Source organism: Tachypleus tridentatus, chromosome 11, assembly GCF_004210375.1.
Source record: "Tachypleus tridentatus isolate NWPU-2018 chromosome 11, ASM421037v1, whole genome shotgun sequence".
Classification (NCBI taxonomy): Eukaryota; Metazoa; Arthropoda; class Merostomata; order Xiphosura; family Limulidae; genus Tachypleus; species Tachypleus tridentatus.
In genome coordinates, this window is record NC_134835.1 from 66,041,336 (window position 1) to 66,067,727 (window position 26,392).

Consider the following 26,392-nt stretch of genomic DNA (forward strand, 5'->3'; position numbering starts at 1 on the left):
GTAGTGTTAGGCACCAACCGTTAGTATGTATTATTACAGTCAGTTAATATTGACTTTTGTAGTGTTAGGTTTTGACAGTTTGTATGTATTATTAGAGTCAGCTATTACTGACTCTTGTAGTTTTAGGCTCCAACAATTTGTATGCATTATTACAATCAGTTTATGTTAATGTTTTTATAGTAAGTTTCCAGCAGTTTTTTTTTTATAATTAGTGATTTATAGTGATACTAAGATATACACTTAACTCTTGGATTTTGATTTATTAGGCTAATAAAAGCATCTATATGTAAACTTGTATTTTAAAGCTAACTAATTTATTTTCTTAGGTCTATGAATTATTGCCGTATGTTTACGGAGCTGGCTGAGTCTCTTTTGGATGTAATTATTATATCACCAGGACAAGTAAGTTTTTTTGCTTTTCTTCTGTATTAAATATCATCAGGTTAGAACTGCTTGTTTTTATTATTATTATGTAAATGTAAGCTTGATGCATCGTTTGCTTTTAGATATAATTATTGTGTTATTAGAACAGATACATTATTCTTTGAACAAAATTTTATTTGGCCAAATCCAGTAAATTGTATTCTTGTATTTTGAATGTAATTATTGTATCATCTGGTCAGTAAGTCATATTTTTCTATACTGGATTTAATTACTATATTATCATGCCCAAAAAGTTATATCCTTTTCTCCTGGATAACATTTATTATTACAATGCTCAGTAAGTTGTATTTTTCTATTCTGGATGTAATCATTATGTAACCAGCACTAATTATGTTGTATCCAGCTCTTTGTGTACTGTATATCATCAAGGTATTTAACATTTACTCTCTTATTGTAAATATAAGTATTATCTTTCTAGACTTTATCATAAGAGTAAGATTGATAAAATCTTGGTCGCCCAATAGAAACGATTCGAATTATGAATGAAAATAGATCTGAATTACATCAAAATTATTTCTGTTGATATGCTCATGTACTTTTAATGCTAAATGTGGTGGATAGAACACAAATACCTCATTGTGTAGCTTTGAAATAAAAACATAAGCAGATAAATTTATATTGATGTTAGGCTTTCTTCTGTATGTTCATACTGGCTTCAATTATCATCTCAAACAATATTAGCAGTACATTATCTACATCTAAATAAATATCGTAAGTTTTCAGACAGTGGTGTGAAATATCCATGTGTCCAATCATAAATATTCAAACAAGGTATTCAGATCACTGTAAACATGTTCTCAAAATATGAATAAATGTTCATAATTGATTTAGCAGTATCATGCTCAGATTTATGAGAAGAGATAAATATAAACATTCAGTTGTTAATATACTGTGCTATGTTTTATGTACATAACACATATTTATCAATATAGTTGTAGTGGAGAAATGATAAGCTCAATTTGGGAATAACTCAACATACACACTAATTAAACATTAATGTTATCACATTCATTGGAAAAGGACAAAACATTTGTAATTCACTGATGCTTTTACAACTAAAATTTGGATACTTTTCACTTTTTCCTATGTTTCTGTGATGGTTGTTTTTTGTTCTGATAATCTGAATGTTTTTTTTCTGAATGTCTCTTAACATGTTAGCAAAATGGGTCAACAACAGCATATTATTATTTACAGGTTAAAGATTTTTTGAATTTTATGCCCAATTTGCATAAAATACCCATGTTTTGCAACAGATTTCAAAGGCCCTCTCATGATTCATAGAGGGCCCAGCATACTGATCAAGTTCCTCCATTATCCTCAGTTTCTTCTATAGCTACCCTCAGAGAGGGATACATACTTGGAAGAAAATCTGTTAAGAAACTTGCTTGTGGTATCTGAACAAGTGTGCAAAGTTTGGTCATGTTAGTTTGTGAGTTTGTGGTGTGAATACAATTTCAAATATTGTACTCTCCAACATTGAAAGGAGGATAAGAACACAAAATTCAGTGCCAGATTTTGGTTCAGAAACCATGAAAACCTGCTTGTAGACTGCATCATGTCTACTTGATCTTACAGCTATGTTTTTGTTCTCCTTTGTACTTGCTTGTAATCAGAGCTGTGACATGTAGCAAAGAGCATCACTTGGACCATCTGATGTTCATCTACCAAGTTTTTGTCTTACTAGCTCAAAAACTGTGGAAAGGGTGACCTGGACAATACATACGAAGCAAATATGATGCCTTGGGGATTTACAGAAGTATGGGGGAGAAAATCCTTTGCCAGAGAGTTAAAGTGCTCCAAGTTGTGTATGAACCATGGCGAGGTCACAGAAAATGCACTTGAATGTTTCTTTCAAGTGAACTGCCATCGGGTGACTGGATGTCAGCTAATCACAGCAGTCTGTTACACATCAGCTACAATTATCTAAAAGTACCATTAACAGAATCTGGAAGTGCTCAGTTGCTCAGGCACCTAGACAATGCAGGTGTTATTTATGACAAACAAATTAACGTTACTTATTATTTCTGTACCACTGTAATCTTATGTTACGTGTTGAATCAGCTCCCTGTAGTTTTTGATAGTGTGCAGACAAATAGAAAGAAACTTCATGAATCTAATGTATATGTCAGATGACCAGTGAGATACATTTTGATCACAGCAAAACAGTGTTACATGTACTGAACCAACTTCATATAGAGCAATATTTTTCTTACAGATAAATTATACTTCACTTTTAAGCCTAATAACAGACATATTTATCTGGGGAGAATCTGGTCTATACAGGAATATGATGAAGAATAGATTGGTCTGGATTTCAATTTCGTAAAGCGTGAATAGGATGCTCTGTAAATAACTATTTGAGAGAAATGGTTAGCTCAGATTACCGTAAACATGCTGATTTTTCAATAGGTTATATTGACAGTATGTCAGGCTGTTTTTACTCTTCTTGGTGACCTTGTTTCTCACTGAAGTAAAAATAATATAAATGAAAAGGTAAAAAAAAACAAAACATTGCAACTAAATGTTTGTTCATGAACTTAGGCTAATTAACCAGTCATTTGGATTTTGAATGACAGGCACCACATGCCTGATAAGCATAAAAATAAAATATGAAATTATGAGGTGACAGATAAGTTTACAACAGTGGTTTTTCCTTTGTCATAGGTAGAATGTTGGTTCCAATCAATCTTTAATTATTTTATGAAGAGTAATTTAATTCAGAGAAAAAAAAAGGCAGTAACTTTGCAATTTTTCAAAAAGAGCTTATTTTACCAGCAATAATATTAGGTAGTAAGTTAAAAATATGTAAGATGTTTGTGTGAGTGACAGACATTAGTTTTCTGGGTACATTTCTCTTTGCACTTTTTATTGTATAGTTGATAAGTTAGTGTACACCAGTGTTGCTAGTAATAAGTAATATCTGCTTCAGATACCTATCTAGTACTGATAACTTTTCTATTCAGGAACTTTCCTTTAAATAAAGTTAGAAGACATAGACTTGGTTATAATAGTATGGTTTGATATAATGTTTTTTTTTGTTTATGTCTTGTTATTTTTTATTGCACTTTATAGTGTTTCTCAACAACTGTAACAGAAATGTGAAGTTTATATGACTAACAGTCTCCATCTACAAATCACTTAAAATTGATACTCTATCTTTCTCTAGTGTCACTCCGAGTTGCTGTCTTCATTGGCTTCACCCAACTTGATTCTTCATCCTCGCTAATTTCTTCTTCATTTTTGCTGGCCTCCAGTCTTGCCATTGCTTGCAGTTGCCAGATTTCACTTCATTCTCAGTCAAAGCATTTATTTCTCTGTTGTTACTTATTCGGTTCCTCATCTTGGAAGTTGGTGGTTATAATGCACAGTGTTAATACTAGCTGTTTGGCCCACTGTTAGGCAGTTTTTTTGTGTGTAACTAAATATCTTTCAATTAAACATGCAAAAAACTGCAACAGATGGAAAGCAAAACTCTAAAATGGAAACTTTTGATAAGTACCAATCCTAGAAGGTTTGCATCTTGCTAATATGCAGTAGTCATATTGATTTTGATAGGACTTTGCTTCATAATTTGTGTCCTGCTCTGTATTCAGCCAAATCACTGGAACAGTGTTGAGGATATGCTAAACTACTTTATTGATTATGCTCTTGTGAAACGATTACTGAATTAATATTAGGGATGTGCTTCACAACTATCATGATGATTTTCATGTGAAACAACCACTAGATCCAGGTTGGGGATATGCTCAATTACCTATGTGATTATGCTCATTCGATACAATCACTGTGATCATGTTGGGGATATGCTTAACTACCTTCATGAATCTGTTCAAGTGAATCTATGTTAGGGATATGCTCAGATACTACCAGCGAAAAGCAGAAGCCTCAGAGAGGAAATTATTGTCTTCATTCAGGCTCTTCATCTGTTAACAGGGGTGATTGTTGCAGTTTCTTTAACTTGTTTTTTCTTCTGACAATAGGGATAAACTGTATTGATTTGTAAGCTTAAGTTTGGTTGCATTAGATCTTTAACTTAAATCATTTACATCTAGTCTGGGTGACTTAATGCATTGAAAATCCATATAGGTCTAATGCTTTTGAAGGCACTTCTAACATTTTTTAAAAATATTTCATAATTACAGTAACACTGTTGACAGACCTTTGATTATAAAATATGCACTGATGTGTAAACTGACTTTCTTCATCTTGAAACAACATCAAATCCCTTTTTATGGTTTGTATATCACTGCAGTTTAAAGTAAATCAAAATATATTTGTTGAAAAAGGTAAAAGATAAGGGCAAAATTCATTTTGGACAAGTAATTAATAAATTTACAGACCAAACATAAATTTCTGTGTTGAAGGACCACCTATTTTGTAGACTTGTTTTCTTGAACAATATATTTTCTTTGTAACCACTTATAATTCACTGTTAGATGCTTCCCTTTCTTGTGTCTGAATTATCAAAATATTTGGGAAAGTAAAAAATGACTTAGAAAAATTAATTCAAAAATTTAGTGATGGTAACTTTTACAGTAACCAAGTTTTTATATTGATGATTACTGTGCTTCTACCTGATGATGACTCTCTGCTATTGGGGCATAACATTGTAAAAATTAAAATCAGTACATGCCTATTGTTAAAGCTGCTATTATTGTATTTTGAATTAATTACCCAGTTTGTTAGATTTAACCACTAAACAATGAGTGGAAATTTCCAATAACTACTGTCACACTAGGCTTAGTTGTGTTAAGCCAGTAGTAAATTGTAGAAGCTTTTAATCTCAGAATAAAGGATGAGGCTTAAGTTAAAACAGAAAGTAACCATATTATATACATTTAGATTAAAAAAGCATTTGAAACCTTTCAATTCTGATGAAAAAAATGGAAAAAACAGGAACAAAATGTGAAACAAAAACAGTCTCAGAATAAATTAATTCTCAATAAATTATTTTAAATTAAAGAACCTTGAAAAATTTGTGTTATAACATGTAGCTTACCAACTTAATCTATTTCAACCATAATAACAGGAAATAGGTTACTGTTTAAAATGCTAAAAGTAATTGACATATACCTTGTGCTAGTATTTCTGACACACTTTTCTGTTGATTGATATTTCTCATTGTATTTATCATTTTCTTGCATTTACATTAAGGTAATAGCCTGACATTGTAGTATTAGTTCTTTTTAACCCTTTTCAGATGGGTCATGGGTCAAGGGACATGTTATCTTGTTTGTTAACTTACATTCAAAATTTTATTGAACTACTATTTTATAAATTTGTCTTCTTAACTTTTGAATCAAGCTGTACATTATAATTCAGATTTTCATATTATACATTATTTAATTTCTTGGCCGAGAAGTACCTGTTAAACAAATACACCTATTTTTGTGTGCTGTGGTATGTTGAATGCAGCATTGGTTCAGATTAGATGTTTGTGAAATTACAAAGTCTATATTTTGTGGTGAATTAGGAACTCAAATTAACAATGTTGACAAGCTAGAATGTAAAATAAAAACCTTTTATCTTTTCTATTAGCTGAGGTATCACTATATTTAGTGAATCAAACTCAGTGGCCCTCATTCACCTCTTTCCATTTTTGAAAAAGAGTTCCTTATATATACCTACCTTTATATATGACATGAATAACCAATCAGAAGCTCAGGATATACTTTTAATGATTTTCTTAGTCATTTTCAAATTTAATGACATCCTCTTTCTTTCGAGCTGGTAAGTTGAGTCTTCAGTCTGTTTGTGATTTTGTTATTTTTTTTTATATAAATACAGATTAGTTATTAAATTTTATAAATTATAGTGGAGTTCTATGGTATCAATGAAGTAGTTTATTTTTTGATTATTCATATGCAAAATCTAAAAAAATATTTCATTTCACATCCTCCACATGCAAAATTTCTTGAGGCTTAGCAAGTTAAGCTGCAGTGAGTACAAAGTTCGTAACTAGAAGAGATCATTGTGTGCTTTATCCATTGTTCTGTGTCTTAAGAAAAATGATTTTAAGAATTTGTTTGTAAATAGTAATAATCTATATACACGTACAATTTATAATAATTGAAATGTGACTCTTATAAAATACTAGTCCACTATAACATAATCTAGGTAAGTCACTTTGTAAAGACTAAAGGTTATTTTTATATTATTAGATACAATAATATGAGTGCAGATGTGCCTCATCATTGTAATTTCTATACTGTCAGCCAGTCATGGTTGAAAGATCAATATAATAAAAATAAGTATATATAAATGTATAATGTTATGAAATTTAAGCTATTTAGTCTACACATTTATGTTTTCATTTTATAATCTGTAGTCATTCCAAAATGAAAAAGGTATAATTTATATTCATTTCCTAATTTTATGTGATATTTACGAGATTAGTGAAATCAGTTGAACCTGTACAGAGATATGTTAGTGGAAATAACAAAATATAAACATTTCTCTTAAGAAACATTAGCTAAAATTATCTGGACATAATAGGGATTTTGCATGTGAAATTTGAAAATTTTCTAATGCTCAAAAGTTTATAATCTTAAAATAAAAATTACTTTACATGTTGGATAGGCAACATATGAAAATGAAACATGAGAAAAGCATTGTTTAATAAACCTTAAGACTTGTTTAAAAAAAACTAACATTTTGCTTATGAAAGCTTTGTGTTGACTGATAATCTACCAACTTTCATGAACATACTCTTACTATTTTAAAAGTAATGCATTTTCAGAAGGTTAAACATCATTAAGACTGTAACACTTTGAAAATAGTTGACTATTTGTCAACTTGTAAGTCAAACTCAGTTGAAAGATTAATTACCTCTTTTTACATTTGTTTCTTTGAAATTTTTTTAAAGTAAAAATGTCATAATGAAATTGACTAAAATAGCAGATGTTATTTATAGTCCATTTTTCCTTTTACCAGAATTTAGGAGATCTGAGAACATTAGATCTTCTTCTTATGTGTGTCGGTCACCATGACTATGAGGTGAGTTATGAGTCGATTTTTAACTAGCTTTGCTCTAAAATATGAATATCTTATATTGAAGGGAATAATTGTAACAGAAGCTGATTGAAGATGAAAAGGATTGATAGTATTTCATTGTTCAGCTATTAAAACTATAATTTCTTAACTTTATTAACAGGATTTCTGTTATTATTTTGGGTGTTAATCGAGTGCAGTAGAAATATATAATTTCTATTACTGTCAGTTAATATGTTTGTTGAATAAGAATTAAAACTTCCTTTTGAAAAAAGGATTTGTTCAAATACTTTATTTATCTGAAATTATTATGTTTTATAGGTAGCTGAGATAACATTCAACTTTTGGTACAGACTGTCAGAAGTTTTGTTTAAGAAAAATAATGACCATTTGAACAGACTGTTTCATCCATATATTCGAAGGCTAATTATTTCATTGGCCCAGCACAGTCAGATGGAACCTGATCATGTTAGTTTTAACTTTTTTATATGTTATTTTTTTTCACAATAATGGTTTGCTTGTACAAAATCTATTCATGTGTAAATATTAGAAAGTCATGATTTTGAGATAAGCCTTTTTGTAAGAAGTATATAGTGTCTCTAATTTGTGCGTATGTATGTTTTTTTGCTTAATTGACTTTTGAATTCCTCTCAAAACGTTTAACGAAACAACCTTATACAGGGTGTTCGGAAAGTCGCTGTGCACTTATATATTTATTAACAGACGAAACTGCACAGTGACTCCTACAGAATGAAAAGTAAAAATAAAATTAAAAGTGCAAAAATATTTCTTTGTGGATAAAGAATATTATTGCAAAATAAAAAGAACCCAAAATAACTTAAATGTTTGCAAAACTTGATTTAATTACTTTTGAAATTGGTATATATATTTTTGTGTTAGGGGAGCTAAATGGAGATTTTGTTATAAAATTAATTTAAATTTCAAAAACCAAGATCAGTAATTTAAAAAAAAACATTCTTTTGATTACTGTCAGTTTGATGGTGGTTAAAAAAGGCATAGTTTTATGATGTATGTCAAGAGTTATTACAAACTTTGAACTGTTTTTGTGTACTACTCAGGAGGGGATTTTAGAAGAGCATGATGATTTTGGAGAGTTTCGTTCTCGAGTGTCTGACCTGATAAAAGATATTGTGTTTATCGTGGGATCATCAAATTGCTTTAAAGAGGTATTGTAAACTTGTTTAATGATAAGTAATAAGAAATTCTAGAGAACTAAACAGGAAGTAATGTGTGGGACAACAGCATGAAACTATGATGCATAAAGTTGTCATATTTTTGACATTTTAACACTGATTTAATGTCTGCATTACTTTTTATACAAAATAACTTCTGCAGTGTTGAATAAAAGTGTATGTTATCATTTATAACTTGTTTTAAAAGGAAAAAGCTGCTGTAATTCATTTTAAAAAATTGATTTCAGTGCCATTGTACAGAACTTGTTCTCTTGCCGTGTGAAGTCGGTATGACTGAAATTATCATCAACCATATGTGATTAGCTTTTTTTCAAGGCTCCAGGGTTAACTTAGTTTTTAGTTCACCTTATATTCAGTAATTGAAGTTCTTATTGTGTTCTTTTGTTACTTTTTCACAGTTGAAGATGTGGCAATTCATTTATATTTTGGTTAAGAGCTGATTTCCTTAGCTTAATGACAAGATATTTTAACATTATAATTTGGAATTTTAACTAGGAATGGAGGATGATGGGGAAGAAACTGTAGGTAAATGCTCACTTAAATAGTGGTTGCTAATACTACTGATGTTGTGGATTTTTAGTGTTGAAGTTTTTTTTTTTTTTTTCACTGTAGAGCCTATTAGTGTTTGTTCCGATACTTCCCTATTTTCACCTTTAACAAATGTATTTGTATATTAGTGTGTTTAAAATATCAGGAAATCTCTTCTTTAATTTTTAAAGTAAATTTGATTAAACCCTGCTGTACACAGTGTTTAAAATACTAGATACTTTTCAGACAAAGAGGTTGAGAACATTGAAGAAATAATTAGATGAAATTGGTTCCAAGACAATAATTCATCTTTGCAAATAGAAGCTCTTTCTTTTTAGTGTATCTGCCTATGAGATATGCGTGCTGCTAGTCATAGGGTTTCTTCCACCTCAGTCCATGTGTTCTTTTGGGAACTCTGTTTTCCTTGGAAGCCATTATCACTTTGGGGTGTGCACAAATGTGTCTCCTTCAGTTGGCCTTGCAGGATCATTGAATTTCTTCATTATTAATTGCCCTTTACTGGGAATCATCTCTTTCACTTACTTGAGCAGTTGTCATGGTAAATGGACTGTGTCGATACCACTTAGTTTTCTTTCCACACACTGGACCAGATCTTCATTTCTTTACTGATGCTTCTCTCACCATTTAAGGCTCTTTGAATAATGATATGATTGTTTGAATTTGGACACAGTATGAGTGTTCACTTTGTGTTAACACGTTAGTATCTTGTGCTGTTTATCAGCCATGTTCTCATTTCCTCACTCTTCTGGTGGATCACTTAGTCATGATCCACTTTGATAATTCCTAGATGGATTTCCAGGAAGAACCCATTCTAGGTATCTTTGCTTTTGACCATTGAAGCAACTCGTTTGGGTTCATTCACGTCTGATGTGTCTTATTGCATGTGTGCTAGGGGCTGTGAACCTTGTGGTGGACCATCTCCCTCAGCAAGATCTTGTTTTACTTGTGTAATGGTTTTTCTATCTGTAAATCTTTCATTGGGCTTGCCTTTGGATAGGTGCACATCTTTCAGCTGGGACTGGTCTCATCTTTTTATGTATGCGTATCCTACTCAGTCTTCTTTTTTGGGCCCTCACCTTGATACATTACACTTCTTGTTGGGCCCTGTTGGTGGTGCCTCTTTGGCCAACTCAGCTTTGATTTTCCTCTTTTTCTTTAATAAAAATCCAGACCTCCTTTCCTCTATCAAATATTTCTTTTTCATTGCTGAAATCTCGCACATCATTATTTCATCAAAAGATATTATCCTTTCATCTGAAGATGTGGAATTTTCCCAGTCCATTGCCTCTTGAACTGGATTATGTGATATTTCTTGTTACATTCTTGCTTGAACATCTCACTTTCAAGCTTTCTGTCATTCTCGGTTTATACCCTGATGCTTCCTCTTCTTCCAGGGACCTCTCTTCTTGTACTGGATGAGTTTATCAACTTCTCTGGTTGGTATATGCCTCCCCTTTTGTGGATGCTCACCGGATCTTTCACATTTCCTAACTGAAATTCATCTGATTTATTCTCTTGCTTTCCATTTTTGCTCTCCTTGGGATGTGATCTTCCAGGGAGGCATTTGTAGAACTTTCATACATCTACCTCTCATTATTTCTGGTATTTGGCTGTCTCATCTCCTGCTGTATTTCAGTATCCATTGATTTTCATTCTTCAGTTGACCCACCATCTTTGTGATGGGTAATTGTATTTACTTTAATCCCCTCCTCATAGTTCAGGATTCTTCCAGGTGGCTGGTGTTGCCTCCAAGAGTATGCTTATTTCCCAAAATTCCCATTGAGTCAGGATAAACAGAAAGTGTTAACACCATCTGCCCTGATCTACCAATGCCCACTGAAAGATGAGATGTTAAACAAGATTTCTTGAGGTATGGTATTCTCATGATATACATATTTCCCAAACTGTCTGACTCATACTGTAGCCTGTTAGATGAACTGTATTATTTAAACTAACTTAAATTTGTACTTTTTTTTTTTTCTTATTAGATGTTTGAAAACCTGAAGAACCAAGGAAGTAATGCAACATGGAATATGTCAGAAGCTTCTCTTTTTGTTATGGCTTCTGTTGCAAAAAATATCATTCCGTAAGTTAATTGTTTGTTTTTAATGAAAAATAAAAATTTGAGTTGTACAGTGACGATAAAAATTATTTATAATATATAGGAAAATGTCTACCATTTTCATTTGTTGTCTGTAATCTTTCAGCTGTTGTTTGAGAAATGAAATCAACCCTTTAGATTTATTCTCTATTATCTAAATTTATTATATATTATGCAACAACATTTTTCTCAGCATCGTACATTTGTGTGTGTGTGTGTGTGTGTGTGGCTGCTATTTCATCAAGGCTATAAAAGTTCATTGTTTCTGCTGTTTTCTTGTCAGTATTCTTCTTTAGCATTGTGTTGATCTTACTTAGCTTTCATCATGTTGTATTTTGGATCAGACAGTTAATCAACATATGTATCTCTATTAGTATTTGTCTAGTTCTCAACATACTGTATTCTCAGTAAATTAAATGTTATGAATTGAAGCTTGCATTCTTTTATTTCAGAGTACTTATAACCAATAGACTTGGAATGCTTTATACTACTGTTTTGTTTTTTCCTCATTGACTTTAATTGATTTTTTAATCTGTGTGTTTCCTTAACATTATAAATATATTTTCCTCCCTTTCATAGAGATGAAAATGAAGTGGTTCCACAGGTAGTAGAAGCTATTATTCATCTACCAGAAGATTCTCACATTGCTGTGCGACACACTAGCACACTACTTCTTGGAGAACTCTGTGAATGGATTGAGAAACATTCTCAGTATCTTGGTAAGATCAGTTGGTAGATTGATGTCTTAAAAATTGTAAATGTTGTATTTTATCTTTTGTGTGTGTGTGTGTGTGTAAATAAAATTTATAACACTGATATGGTATTTAGTATGTGTGTACATAGTCTAGAAGCTGTTCTTTGATAAATTATAGAGGTTTAATTGGGTTATCAGACTTGGATAGTTTACTTTTAACCTTTCTAAACTGAAATAATGTCTAATATATGAAATAATGTAGGATAGGTAAGGATAAATTCAGGATGATACAACTGTTATGTTAAAAGTAGAAATGAAGGGTTCCAATGCACATATAACTTAATTGTTATTAATTATGACTTATGGAACATAACTGCTATAGGAAAAACATTCTTCTACAAATAGTGACTTGTTAACTGCTAATGCTAATTAAAGTTAATGTTATTTTGTTATCTATGTTAACAGACAATTACATGAGTACAGATTTTACTACTGATGTCAGTAGAAAGCTGTTCTCATATAGGTTTTGTTGTTGAGTAGAAGTATGTTTGTTAGTTTTGCTGTTATTTGGTAATAGTTAAACATTGTTTTTGACCTGAGTTAATCCTCAAATATCACTTGTAAACTAATATAGTAGACACAAAAGTATCACTTGTTCAAATTAGCAGTAAGATGAGAGTGCATATGTAACTGTTTAGTGCAAAAAGTGGCAGTATTACTCAAGAGTCTTGATAAATTCTGGATCATTTAATTAACTTTGAAATATCACTTGTGTATTAGTTGGCTGCCCATCATATTATGGTAAATGCTGATTAATTTTTCTTCTGAAAATTAAATGTTTTATGAACATAATTTCTAAATTTAATTATTAAAGTAACAGTGTATGTATATAATATTTATCCTTTGTCTGGTATTTCACAAAAACAACAAATGGTCCTTGATTAGAGATTTGACTTGTGTATGTTCTTATATTATGTTTAAATCTACTTCTTGATAAAATTTGAACTATACCAATAAACTGGTTCTTCAAAAAATATTCCTACATAATCAAAAATGTGACATTGCTATTTATTAATTGTGATAGCCAAAGCAAAGAATTTTGGAATGAAATGCAAGTGTAGAAAGGTATAACTTGTCATGAAAAATTCTTTCATATTTTTTTACTTAAATTATAAAAACATCTCTTATTGTATATGAAAAATATTGATGATAAAGTATTGCAGCTGTATCTATTGGTTTAAAAAGACTAAGTTATTTTTTGACACATGTGGTCACAGGTGTTTATTGCATAATACAACATTATCTCAGACTTGTTCTGTAAATGCTTTTGCATTTTCCCTAATATTCAAAGAGCTTGTTTTACATATTTTAACAAATATGTTTAAAAATAAATGTAATAATTATTAAAAAATTCTAACTACTAGGGTTTGAACCTATGGCCTTCCACAGAATAATCTGTTTTTAACCATAATGACACTCAGTCTTTGTGATCACATGTTAACAAAGAGTATGAATTTCTTATGTAAACTTTGATTAATACTAATAATTAAAAAAAACATGAAGTATTCAATTTAGAAGTTATAAAAATCACCACTCAACTGGTAGTTGAACATATCTCACTTCAGACAAACCAGTGTGCTACTTTGAATGTCACCAACAGAAAGTGGCTTTTATTATACAGATATTTTTTAATGGTTATGCATTTTGATAGTCTGTTCTTGCGATTACGTTTGTGTAATTTCATATGTAATCCAATGCATTTTTGTTTTTCCAGAGCTAGTCCTGAACTATATACTGTCCTGTCTACAACATAAGCCCTTGGCAAGGATGGCTGCATCTGCACTACAAAATATATGTTATTCTTGTAGAACAAAAATGGCATCTCATTTTAATGGACTCCTGCAGATCATCCAGGCTATAGACAGCTTTTCTATCTCCAATGAAGCTGCAGTTGACCTACTGAAAGGTGCAGCCCTGATTTTGTGTCAGTTGCCAGATGAACAAGTTACAGATGGCCTCAGAGTACTGTGTCAGTGCCAGCTTTCACATCTTTCAAAGGTACAATTATTACATTATTCTGTGTTCTTTGAAATTATATCTTCAAGAAATACAAATATTTTTTGTTATTACAAACAATATACATGAGATTTGTGCAGTTGTAAGGAAATTAATAGTTTGAAAATGTTTGTGTAATATTACCTTGTTTAATTTTATATTACCTCAGAAAATAGCAGTAGTTTTAGGGATATTTGTTTTAAAAAATTAGATTATTAAAAATCAACAACTGTAATAATTTTCCAACATATGTAAAGAATGTAATTTATTCAGAAAGTATGTGTTTTAAGTAATATTTACATATGCTTTTTTAAAATTTATTTAAAGAAACATTTGATGTATGGAGTTATCAGGAGAATATGCTTACTGCATTTCATAGTTTCAAATCTGTTTAATTTTTTGGACTTTAAGTACATTCAAATGAGAAATAATTTTATAAAAATTTTGTAATTAATCTTTATTCCAGCTTCATGTTTTATTACTTACTCATTCTTACCATGATTTTCTTTATATAAATGTTTGACTATAAACATTTAGAATTAAGACATCTTATTAAAGGTGCTTCAACAAGATCCACAAGAAAAAACAACAAAATTTGATCCCACTCCATGGTTAGACAGGATATCTGCAATTTTCAGGTAATTTATCATAGCCTGATGTTTGGGAATAGTGTTTTTTAAAGCTGTTTGTAACCTTTTTGCTGCTACTGCTGCATTAGTACTTTGGGTTTAAGTTTTGGAAAACAGAAGGGAAGTGCATCTTGTTTCCTTATATTTATGATTTTAAATAGCTTTTAATAAATTTTTGTTTTTATGATTTTAAATAGTTTTTAATAAATTTAAGTGAGATTTTTGTTTAGTTCTTTATGCAGTCAAAGTTTGGTAAAATCTAAAAAAATATTGAAAACATTATAGAAAGATTGAATGCATTAAGCCACATTTTCATTTTCAGCCATTCCTTTTCATTTCTGTGTCTCCTACAACTTTTCCTCTGAAGTTGGATTACCGTATGTTGTGAGGAGATTTCCAAAAGAAGGTACTGTATTGTCAGATTACCTCCCCTGGGATCTGAACATCTATCCATGTGTTTGCTGTACATGGCAACCTGTAAAGGGGAGAAGAGGATACTGGCTGGTTCTTGTTGGCTGAAACCTTGGCATTGCTGCAGTATCCTTGTTTGGCATTGTAGTGCATCCCCTTGTTGGGATTCATGGTGGGTGAGGTCAGTGGGTACTGAATCTTTCTTCTACAGGGTGTTCAGGAAGTCACTGTGCACTTGTATGTTTATTAACAGACAAAACTGCGCAATGACTTTCCGAACACCCTGTATTATGGACCCACTACATCCAGATAAAAATAAAATGTGAAAAACAAACAACAGCTCATTGGTAAATGACCATGTCTTGAAGATTCTAAACAGCAGTCTTCAACTTCTACACCTGTACCTCATTTTCTGATACCACATTCTTTATCAGACAAACCTTTAAGGCAGATTTTTCCCATTTTTTTTATTTAGAAGGGACTAAAGGGCCCTCCTAAGTTACTCAAGAAGCTATGTTCTGGGAACACTTGGTGGAAATATCCTCCCCAAAACACAGTGAACTCCTCTTGCATTCAAAAGCCGTCAGAGATATATCCATTGAGTTTCTTCAATATGCTACTTTGAATTTGTCATAAGGAGTTATTATTGATAGGGATTTGAAGAACATCCCTGAGTCAGAGGTCCTTGCTGGTTTCTCTACCCAAGGAGTTTCTGCGTGAAGTGATAGAATTATGCTGCCTACCAGTTTTATAATTTTGACATTTATGTCACCATGTCCACCTGCTACTGACAAGGTAGAATATCTGAAATGTAAAGTACGACCATATATTTCAACTCTCTTGGACATTTCCAATGTCAGTAGTTTGGTCACTCAAACACCATATGTCATGGTTCTTTGACATTTGGTTGTTGTGGTGGCAAGGACTATAATGCCTACAAATATGAAATGGACCCTTACTGTATTAACTGCAGTGACTTTCATCCCTCTTACTTTCTTTCTTGCCCTAAGTGGGTGAAGGAGAAAGATATACAACATTTGAAAACTGTTCAAAGCATGTGTTACCCCAAGGCTTGGAAGTTATTGCTGCCACCTCCATTTCAGACATAAGCTGCTGTACCATGTTCCACTTTTTCATTGGTAGTGCTTCCAACAGAGTCATTTCCAAACCACATGCAAAGTCTTTTGCTTTCTTTGGATAAACATGTTGACAAGTTCACATTTATTCATGTCTCTGTTCCCACCATTTCTTCCAGTGACTGCATGGGTCCACTTCCTTCAGCCGTGACTTCTTGTGTATGCTCGGGTCCATCTTCTTCAGTCCTGAGATGATGAACAATTATTCATTCGTGCCCACAGTCACTGGAATGTATATTTATTGACAGAGACCTGCCCACTCAAACCAGAGGAGAATCCATAGGTGGTTGAAATATATCCTAATAAAGAAAAAGATGTGGTCATAAACTGAAGGGAACTGTCGAGGTTTCCATTGTAATGTAGATGACATTAAGGCTTTCATTGATTCCTATCATTCTGTGTGTCTTTCCTTACAGGAAACATTTCTGAAAGTTGTCGATACAGTCACCTTTTGGCAGTTTTCTTTATATCTGAATCAAAGATCATGTGATGAATAACTGCATGGAGGGTTGACAATACTGGTCACCCACACATGACTGCCTCATTTTTATTACTCCATACACCCTTGGAGGCTGTCACCATCAGTGTTTCCTTAGATTCCACTTTCACTGTTTGTTTTTTTCCACCTGTCTTCTGGAGAGACCTGTTATCAGTCAGAACTTGATGTTCTCATTCAATGGTTATCTTCTCCCTATTTAATCCTGGAGGACTTTAATGGACACAATTCCTTCTGGGGTGATGCTGATATTGATGGGAAGGGTCATTCTGTATCAGAACTATTTGGATCACCACATTTCTCTCTTCAGTACTGGTTCTTATATTTCTTTTCATGCACCTAGTCAGTTTTTTACTGCTGTTGGTCTCTTTCTACCTTGCCCCCTTCACTTTTTTTGGAGGGTTGACAGTGACCCATGAGGCAGTAATAATTTTCTTATCATTTTGTGGGAGATCGACTCTTTTCAATGGCACCTGACCAACATGCCTCAATATAAGCTAGACCAGCCTAATTGGCCCTCTTTTACTGCTCTCTCGAAACTTGATCCTGCTGTTGTCTGTATGTCATCGATAAATGAATGTGTGGCAGAAGTGACTAACTGTATTGTCCAGGTGGTTGCTCAGTCCATTCCCAAGACATCAACATGTTTTCCACAATCTTTTATTGTTAATCTGAAGATGACCTAAGAAGGTCCAATTATTGTTCTGTACGTTATTCTAATTAAAGTTTTAATACCTATACCAGGTATAGGAGAATACATTTTTTACTTCAAGTTGTTTTCTTGTCATTACAATTACATGGGACAAGATTTGGAAGGTCAGTGGGAAATATACTTATTTTGAACTTTCATTCTTGCTCTCCAATGGACTATGGGTCTCTAGTCTATGGTTCTGCCAGGACTTCAACCTTGAAGATGTTGAATCATGCTCACTATCTAGGGTCTTGGCTCTGCACGAAGCTTTCTGCACTTCTCCATTCCAGAGTTTGTACACAGTCTCACGAACCTCCTTTTCACCTCAACTGCTTCTTTATTATATGCTTCAAAACTTTGATTCTTACCACAACGTCCCACCTGGGGTTGTCTTCCTCCTTCAGTGGGCTATGCTTTTTCTGAATAGATGATTTGCCATTTGTGTCCAGGTACAGCTGGCTGGATTGGGTCTGTCCTTGGAAAACGTTGCTGTTTCAACTGTTCAGTTCATCCCACCATGGCTTATTACTCTCTTTACCTGTGATCTTTCTGTGAGACATCTGAGGAAGGTTGATGCTTCTTATGGGTAAAATGTAATCTTCTGTTTGCCTAACAACTTTTGAACCATCCTTCTATATTCCCATATATACAGAAGGGTTGAAATTAAGTGACTCTGTGTTATGACATGGTATGTTCAGTGGTTGCACACAGAATCCCATCAACATTTTCTCTGTTCATGGCCAAATTGTATGCCACTTCTCTTGCTCTGGATCATGTAGAAGCTATGGAGTACACCAGTTGTATTGTTTATACCAACTTGCTTAACTATCTTCTGGCTCTGAAATTGATTCACATTAGTTCTCACCCTGTTTTTGCTGATATTTAAAACTTACTGGCCCATTTTTTTTATCTTCCATTTCTATCCAGTTATTCTAGATACCAGGCCATGTTGGTGTTCATAGGAATGACCTCACTGATGCTACAACTAAGTCTGTCTGCTTTAGTGCTATCTTTGCCGTGCTTGTCCCATATATGTGCTACAATTCTCTTTTCAAGTCTCAGCTGTGTGTCAGTTGGCAGTTGACTTGGAGTGAGCAACATAATAACAAGCTTTTCCAGATCAAACCTTCTGTTGCTTTTTGGTCATCTTGTTCCGTGAGGATTGGAAGGAGGAATTTGTCCTGGCAAATCTACATGTTGGTCACAGTTTTTTAACTCATTGTTTTCTTTTATCTGGGACTGATATACCAATGTGTGGCCTTTGTGACACTCAAGTGGCTATAGCCCTCATTTTACTGTCATGCAGTCATTATAGATACATTTTTGTCACAGGTTTACCCCTGATGCTGGACAGTGTCATTGGCTGTGGTGACACTGCACACCTTATTATGTTTTAAGCTTTTCAAGGGCCATTGTCTTTTTTAATTTTGTTTAAGTTTTTTATCTGAATTTTGGCCATTGTTTTGATTTAACTTTATTTCTTTTTACATGTTATAATAATTATTTTTTTGCTGGTTGTTTAGTGCGGATAGCCTAGTTGCTTTGTGCCAATAAACACCAACTAACAACTTTTAAAATAATTTTATTTTTCAAATCATTTGTTGTGTATTTCATTGAAAAAAAAAAAGATCCATACCTTTGAGTGGAGTAATAACTTTTATAGAAATAAAATAACTGTTTCAGCACTGGTTTGTGTTATAGGTTTCACGCTATATTTTTTTAATACATTAAGTGCATCTTCACAAAATTTTGCATTTCATCGGTAAATGTGACAAGGCTTTTGTATGCAAAATATCAGTTTTTTTATATTAAACTTTAAAGTTTTTAAATTATGTTTTTCTCCTGGCCTTTTTTCCAAATGTTGACTAATCCAATGTGTAAAGTAATTTTGATCTTAAGATTAAAAATTCTTCTATGCATAAGAAAATTTTCAAATTTCATACATGAAATATTTGTAACAATCAGATAATTACAAAACTTTTTTTTCAGAAAATCATTTCATTTTAGCTGTTATATTCACTACTGTATCTCTGTGTATGTTGGGTTGATTTGACCCAACCTTGTAACCACCATAAAAATTTTGAAATAAATATAAATTATGCTTTTTTCATTCTTGAATACCAGTTAAAGAATTATAATAAACATTTATCTGTTCTAGTTACAAACTTTGTATTAGTTTTCTGGTTATCAAATTTTGCATGTGGACAACATGAAACAAATTATTTTTAGGTTTTATGTACACATTTTGAAATAATCAAAAATCATAAATTATTATATCAGTACATAGAATTCCAATGTAATTTATCAAGCTTAGTAACAGCTGTATTTGGGTCTAAAGTAATATGAAATTTCAAGTTTACTAATGTATAAAATTACTGTTTAAAATCTAGTATCAGAACAAATCAATTTCCTTTCAACTAGTTTGCAGAGGGTAGAAAAGCACGAGGGAGGACATTCTAAAATGTTTAACTAGTTATACATGGGATCTAGGGGGAAGATGTATATAAGCAGGTATTTTCAAAAACTGAAGAGGTCGATGGGGCCACCTTGGTTGTCTCAATAAATATATTAATATTTGAGAAAGTGGAAAAAGTGATTTTTTTTTTTTTATTCTAGCTCAGCATATCACAGACATTCTCAGTTCATGGTGCTCTTAGTGTCACAGCAGTTTTTTCACAGTGCCCCTAGGCAAAAAGAGAAATCTAACAGTTTTGTTTGTTTAGTAGTTTGGTCCAAACAACTTAATACTTAAGTATTTATGTCCTAACAACTTAGTAGCCATTTGAAAGAATAATGCATGTCAATTGAAAGTAAAAACAATATTTTTATTTGATTTCTAAATAACTACAATTACTAATGGAATGTGTTTGCCTGTTGGGCACTGCACAACTTCTCAAACTTTGGAATCAACTTGGACACTGCCACTCTCATTTCCTGTTCCACATTGATTTTTGTGTAGTATTTACTTTTATCACAACAACCACTGAAAACCCAGCTTCACAGAGATATGACTTCACAAATAGAATTAGGATTTGCTGAGCTTTAGCACTTAGTAGCAGATAATCATCTTTTACTGATATCCAAAACTCATTTAGTTCCATGCTGCCAAATTTTGTTTAAGTCTTGTCACAAGACAGCTCAATAAAATTTTCTTATTCTGCAGAGGTGAATTCAGATGTGGCCTTACCCTTGAATAGGTATTGGATCCATGTAAACTTCTCCATATCTTCTGAAAAGTAACTTTCAAACCAGTTACTGAGGTGTGTCAGGTGCTCCTCAAAAACAGATTTTAGTTTGTGGGTCAAATTAGCTTCACTGGATGTAACAAACTGCTGTAACAGGGGGAAACAGTCTTTGCCACCAACTTCATTCATTTTTCTTCTCCAAAGTAATAACTTTTTTTCTGAAGGCTGAAACCTTCTCTGTGAGTTTTAGAAAGTGTGTGTTGCTTCCCTGCAGAGAAAAATTCAGTGCATTCAGTTTTACAAAGACATCTGACAGGTATGCTAATTTTGACAAAAATTCAGTATCCCAGAAGGTTTTAGCACATTCGTGTCCTTCTTTGAGGTAAAAGTAAAGTTCCTCTAGTAATTCAAACACAGACAGTACATTTACACGGGAGAGGCATCGTGAGCTACAGTTTTTAAAAAACCTCTCCATCTGTGGCCGAGTTTTTATAAAGTTCGCCACTTCCGACACACTTTCCAGGACTAGATTCACTAGAGGACTCAGGGGCTTCACTGTGGATTATGCAGTGGGTCTACAGTGTATCAAGAGCTTTGAGCTTTTTTTGTATGAGTACCTACAATCCTCTATAACAGCCAGGCATAGAGCAACCACCATCGATACAGATGCCAATGCACTTAGTCTTGTCTGAGTTGTTTTCACTCATAAAAGTGTCAAAGATCTTAAAAAGTCTTGGGCCTTTGTACCTGCAGTGATACTTTTACAAAAGAGAAGATTATCCACAAACAGGATGTGTAACAAATCAAATGAGCATCTTTGTTACTATCCGTCGCCTCATTTAGCTGTAACCTGAATGTCTTCCGTCTCATGTTTTCAGTTTGCTGATCATTGAGGTTTTTGGCTTTTTGTTCTTTCAGTTCTTTCAACTTTCTGGTAAAATAATCATGGGATTTATTACTAACCATGTTTAGGATAATTGATCTCTAAGTGGTGTTTTGGTTTACTAGATAACTATCTTCATATTCCTGATATTTCCATTTCTTCACAACTTTGCTACTGGTCAGTGGTTTGCCATCAAATATTTGAGAATGTCTTCATAAGGAATGTAGCAAGATCTAATGTTAAAACTGTGAACTACCTTGAGAAGTTCACGGGGTGTCTGACAAATGCTGGTATTGCTGTGTTTTCCTTGAAAATTTGAAATATCCTGCAGCACCCCTGTGATTTTTTGTATTTGAATGTGACAAACATCTAATTTTAACCAATGCTGCATTTAACATACAATGTGACATGCAAAAATTTATATTTAGAATGTTTTTCAGAACTTAATATTAAATTAGGATTTGAATTATAATCTACAATGTAATACCCAATATACATTCACATACATTTATAAAATAGTAGTTCAATAATTTTTTTGAATACAAGCCAACAAATGTTACGACATGGCATTTGTAGTAATTGTCTAAACCTCGTATGGTTAGTAATGTAAATAATTGCAAATGTATGTCTTAGTAAGCTTAATACAAAACCAAGAGTTACGTGAAACTTTCAGCAGGGGAATGAATGAAAAGGAATATGTAGATTTGAAATATCATACTTTTTTTTATCTTTCAATAAAATTCTGAGTTTGAATTTCACTTCTAGATCTTTCTACTTAAGTATTTATGAAATTCAAATAAGAAATAAGACTTCATGTATATTGTATGCATCTGAAAATTGTCATTGATAATTTAGCATCAGATACGAGTTTAAAGATTTTTAAATTCTTAATAGAGATTTATTAGGTAGCAAAAATAATGATATTTAATGAGTTGTTAGATTAAACCTCACTTCATGTGTTAAATAATTTGTGTTTTCACGTATGTGTTTGGTATTTGAAATTATAATTAATTATTTTTGTGTACCAGTGTATAAACAGTTTTATCACATTTAGCTCCTTCTTGTCCACATTCAAGGCACCTGTTGTACAGTTTCTTTTATTTTATTGCATCAAAAGGTTACTGGCTGAAATAGTTTGAAACATCAGATAAACTTCTTGCATATTATTAAGAACTGTATGAATTCTCAGCTTTGAAAATTTTAAAAAAGTTTCATTGCAATGTGTGTGTTTTATTTTACAAAAATTTAAAATTCTTACCTATGTTGTAAATTTTAGGAGCTTATTTCTGTGTTTTTCTACATTTTTTTTGTAAAAGTTTCATTTTATAAAACTAAATTTGATCTTTGTTTTGACTTTAAATACACTGCATGCAGTTTATGATTACTGGCATACAATAAAAGACTTTCTACCATATAAAATTTATAAGCACAAGTATTAAAAATTGTAAATCTGAAGGATTTGTTTAAGGCATGTAATATGCTTTAAATCTATTTTATATTTGTTTATATATATATATATATATATACTTTTAAACAATTTTGTTTTTGCCTATTTAAGTAATTATTTAGGTTTATAGTAAAACTACACTTGCATTGAAGTTACAAGGATTAAGTTGCTTTGTACCCTAGTGGGGTACAGGTGCCATATTATGATGAAACTGTTCAGGAAATTCTTAAAATTAAATATTTTCTTTCATAATGCTTTCAGTGAAGTATCAAAATTATTGAATAAATTTGAACTCCAATGTACTTTTTTAATTTGTGTAAGAATGGCTAGAAGTTTATTTTTTATAATTTTTTTTAACTCAAGGGTGTGGCCTTTCTTTAAGTGAAATACATACTTTGGGCATGATAGTCAAACAATTAAGTTTCAACCTTTCTTGTTTTGTTGAATTGATATATGTATTCTTTTGTACAACAGTACTGCTACATCTTGTATGTTAGATGGTGAACAGTTACAATCAACCTGAGTGTTTTTGAGCTATAGGTGTAATGTTTTTCATCAGTCTGTATTGGTCTAAGTATGCTAATAATCCTTATTTCAACAGGCACATTAATATCTGTGTCAAGGGCAACAATACTCATCCCTGTCTTGTTGTTGTGAAGGAAGTGTGGCCTATAATGTCACAGGTCTGTGAATACTACAAGGCTGATATTAGAATCATTGAGAGATGTTGTCGCTGTATTAGGTTTTTAATCCGATGTGTTGGAAGATATTTTGCCATACTAGTAGAACCACTTGTTACTCAGGTATGTATGATTTTGTAAATTATAGTACTCAATATGCTAATACTTTGAGTTATAGCATTCGAATAACTATTAGTTTTACTGGTATTTAATACTTGCAATTGAAGGCACTGATGCATAGTGATGTTAGTGTTTCAATTCGTGAATGCAGAAATTGTATGGTAATGCAATATGTTACTGTTGTTGCATCAGAAATCGAAGTTTTAACAGTGAATCAAAAATAAATACTATTTAATAGATGACTACACAAAAATTTTAAATGCTGGTGAATCAGAATGTGCTGTTAAGTTGTAATTTATTAAACAAGAAAATTACCTAGTAAATTATAACTATGGAAATTTACTGATAATAGTAACTGTATAACAGTTATCAGCACTAAGTAAAACATTGAGAAATATGATTCATTTTTAACCCCGTGTCTCTCTCTCATAGTATTAAAGAATAATAAATTATATGCAGACTTTACAATAATCAGTAGTGAACAGCCATTGTTGAACCAGCAGTAGTCTCAGAAATTGTTGAAGATAAATTTACTAAATAGATTTATTAAATTATTTTGAAAGCTAAATGTTGTTATTTCTTAATTCTTATTAAGTATGCTAAAACAACAAGAAAGAGATGTTTAAATAGAATTAACTGGCATCATGTGGTAAACAAATCAGTGAGAGGCACTGTTTATTCAAAAGGTAGAAAAAGTTCTGTTTACTTTCATACAGGTTGTATCTATCAGAAACATCCACATTATTCAAAATGTAGAAGTTTTTTCTGTTTGTTTTCAGGTAGTTTGTATTTATCAGGAACATTTGCATAATTCAAAGTGTAGAAGCTCTTTTTACTTTCAGAGAGTTTATATTCATCAGAAATATCCACATTATTCAAAATGTAGAAGTTCTCTCTCTTTGCTTTCAGATAGTTCGTATTTATCAGGAACATCCACATTCTTGCTTCCTATATCTAGGAAGTATTCTGGTAGATGAATATGGAAGAGATCCTGGTTGTGTTCAGGGGTTAGTCGATATGCTACAGGTGAGTCTTGTCATGTTTGCATAACTGAAGTTCTGAAAAGATGTATGTAAATATATATTTCAGAATTAATAGCAAGTTTTAATATATAACTTATTGAAGATTATTAGTTTCATTTGAAATGGTGTAAAATTACTAAATAATAAACTTTAAAATTAACCCCAAAAGAAAAGGACATATAATTAATTATGAAAATTCTGACTTAGCTGGAATTATTTCTAACAATACATAAGCAAAGAGATGGACACTCTTATGTCATATAACTTGTGTGCAAAATATTACAACGTAATGTAAAATCATACTTGTATATATAAATATTACTTTTCATAAAGTAAAATTTCACAAAATACTATTCAAGTTTTGTGTGATCATGATTCTGTGATAAATAATTGTTTTCTATGAAAGAATAAATGTGAATATTAAATAGTATAATGCCATAAACATTTATATTTATATGGCTGTGTGGGAAGATTATATGATATTTGAAAATAAGTCTGTGAAAATAACTGTTAAATAATACAAATTTTAGTGAATTCCAACTAGTCATGAAAGTTACTGGCACAGTCATTTAAGGTAAAATGTTCTTGATATTTGAAATATTGTTGAATGTAATATGTTTTGTAGTTCAATTAATAATTTGTTGAATGTAAACATTAAATTCTAAAATGCCAAGTAATTAATGAACCTTGATTTTAGAACTCATGTTTAACAAGAACTATGTATTTTTAATAAAATGTATTTTTTCTGTATCCACATGTTCAAATTACCAATAATAATAATAAAACAAAAAATGGTATGAAAATCTACTGTGAGCTGGTTTTTATAGTAAAGCTAAATATTGGCAGTTGATAAGTAATAAAGCTCATTCAAAACTTTGTATTTGTTTCTATTTAGGCATTCTGTATACCTACATTTCATCTTTTAGACAAGCAAGATGGACTTAGGAACCATCCTGATACAGTTGATGACCTATTTAGACTATGTACAAGGTGAATAAGTTTTACTTTTGTAGTCCTGTTTGTGTTTTTTTTCCTTTTTCATATGACACTGTGTCTGGTTTTTACTCTCATAGAACAGTACTGAGAGATTTCAATTGTGACATGACATGACACAAGACAAGAAGTACATTAGTGAAGTTCTCTGAAAGGCATGTAATTATCAGGATATAAAATTATTTTAATAAGATCATAATAAAATTACAGATTTTAAACTTTGGTTAATGATCATGTTAACTAATACTTTATTCAGTTATTGTTTTGATAATAATGTTGAGTTCTTTGACTCTTCCTTTGAGGGGTCAGTCATTTTGAACAGTCTTGAAAATCATGAAGTTATAAATACTGTAGAACCCTGAATTTACCAAATGTGTCATCATGAAAGTTGACGTGCTTTTAAGAAGTATTGCAAATCTTGCGTTATGCAAATAATATTTAAATAAAGTATTTATATTAATGTTGCTCAGTTGGACAAAGGTGAGGCTTTGAACTTACAATTCTAAAATCAATAGTTCAAATCACCTAAGTGGACACAACAGATAGCCCGATGTAGTTTTGTTATAAGAAAACACCCACATATTTATATGAACACTTTCTGTACATGGTTGGTCTTACAATGCTAAAATCAGGGGTTCGATTCCCCTCAGTG

The 26,392-nt window shown here is 31.8% G+C and overlaps 1 protein-coding gene across 2 annotated transcripts in view; it reads left to right on the top strand.

The window, feature by feature from the left end:
- The window catches only part of Tnpo-SR (transportin 3), a 101,186-nt gene that overhangs the window by 61,726 nt on the left and 13,068 nt on the right, over positions 1 to 26,392 (top strand). For both annotated transcript variants that reach the window (XM_076467659.1, XM_076467660.1), the window contains exons 11-21: positions 327 to 402; positions 7,378 to 7,440; positions 7,756 to 7,902; positions 8,514 to 8,621; positions 11,186 to 11,283; positions 11,878 to 12,017; positions 13,767 to 14,050; positions 14,606 to 14,685; positions 23,527 to 23,728; positions 24,635 to 24,751; positions 25,643 to 25,737. In XM_076467659.1, coding sequence (XP_076323774.1) covers positions 327 to 402; positions 7,378 to 7,440; positions 7,756 to 7,902; positions 8,514 to 8,621; positions 11,186 to 11,283; positions 11,878 to 12,017; positions 13,767 to 14,050; positions 14,606 to 14,685; positions 23,527 to 23,728; positions 24,635 to 24,751; positions 25,643 to 25,737 — 1,410 coding nt within the window. The remainder of the gene's footprint in view (positions 1 to 326; positions 403 to 7,377; positions 7,441 to 7,755; positions 7,903 to 8,513; positions 8,622 to 11,185; positions 11,284 to 11,877; positions 12,018 to 13,766; positions 14,051 to 14,605; positions 14,686 to 23,526; positions 23,729 to 24,634; positions 24,752 to 25,642; positions 25,738 to 26,392) is intronic.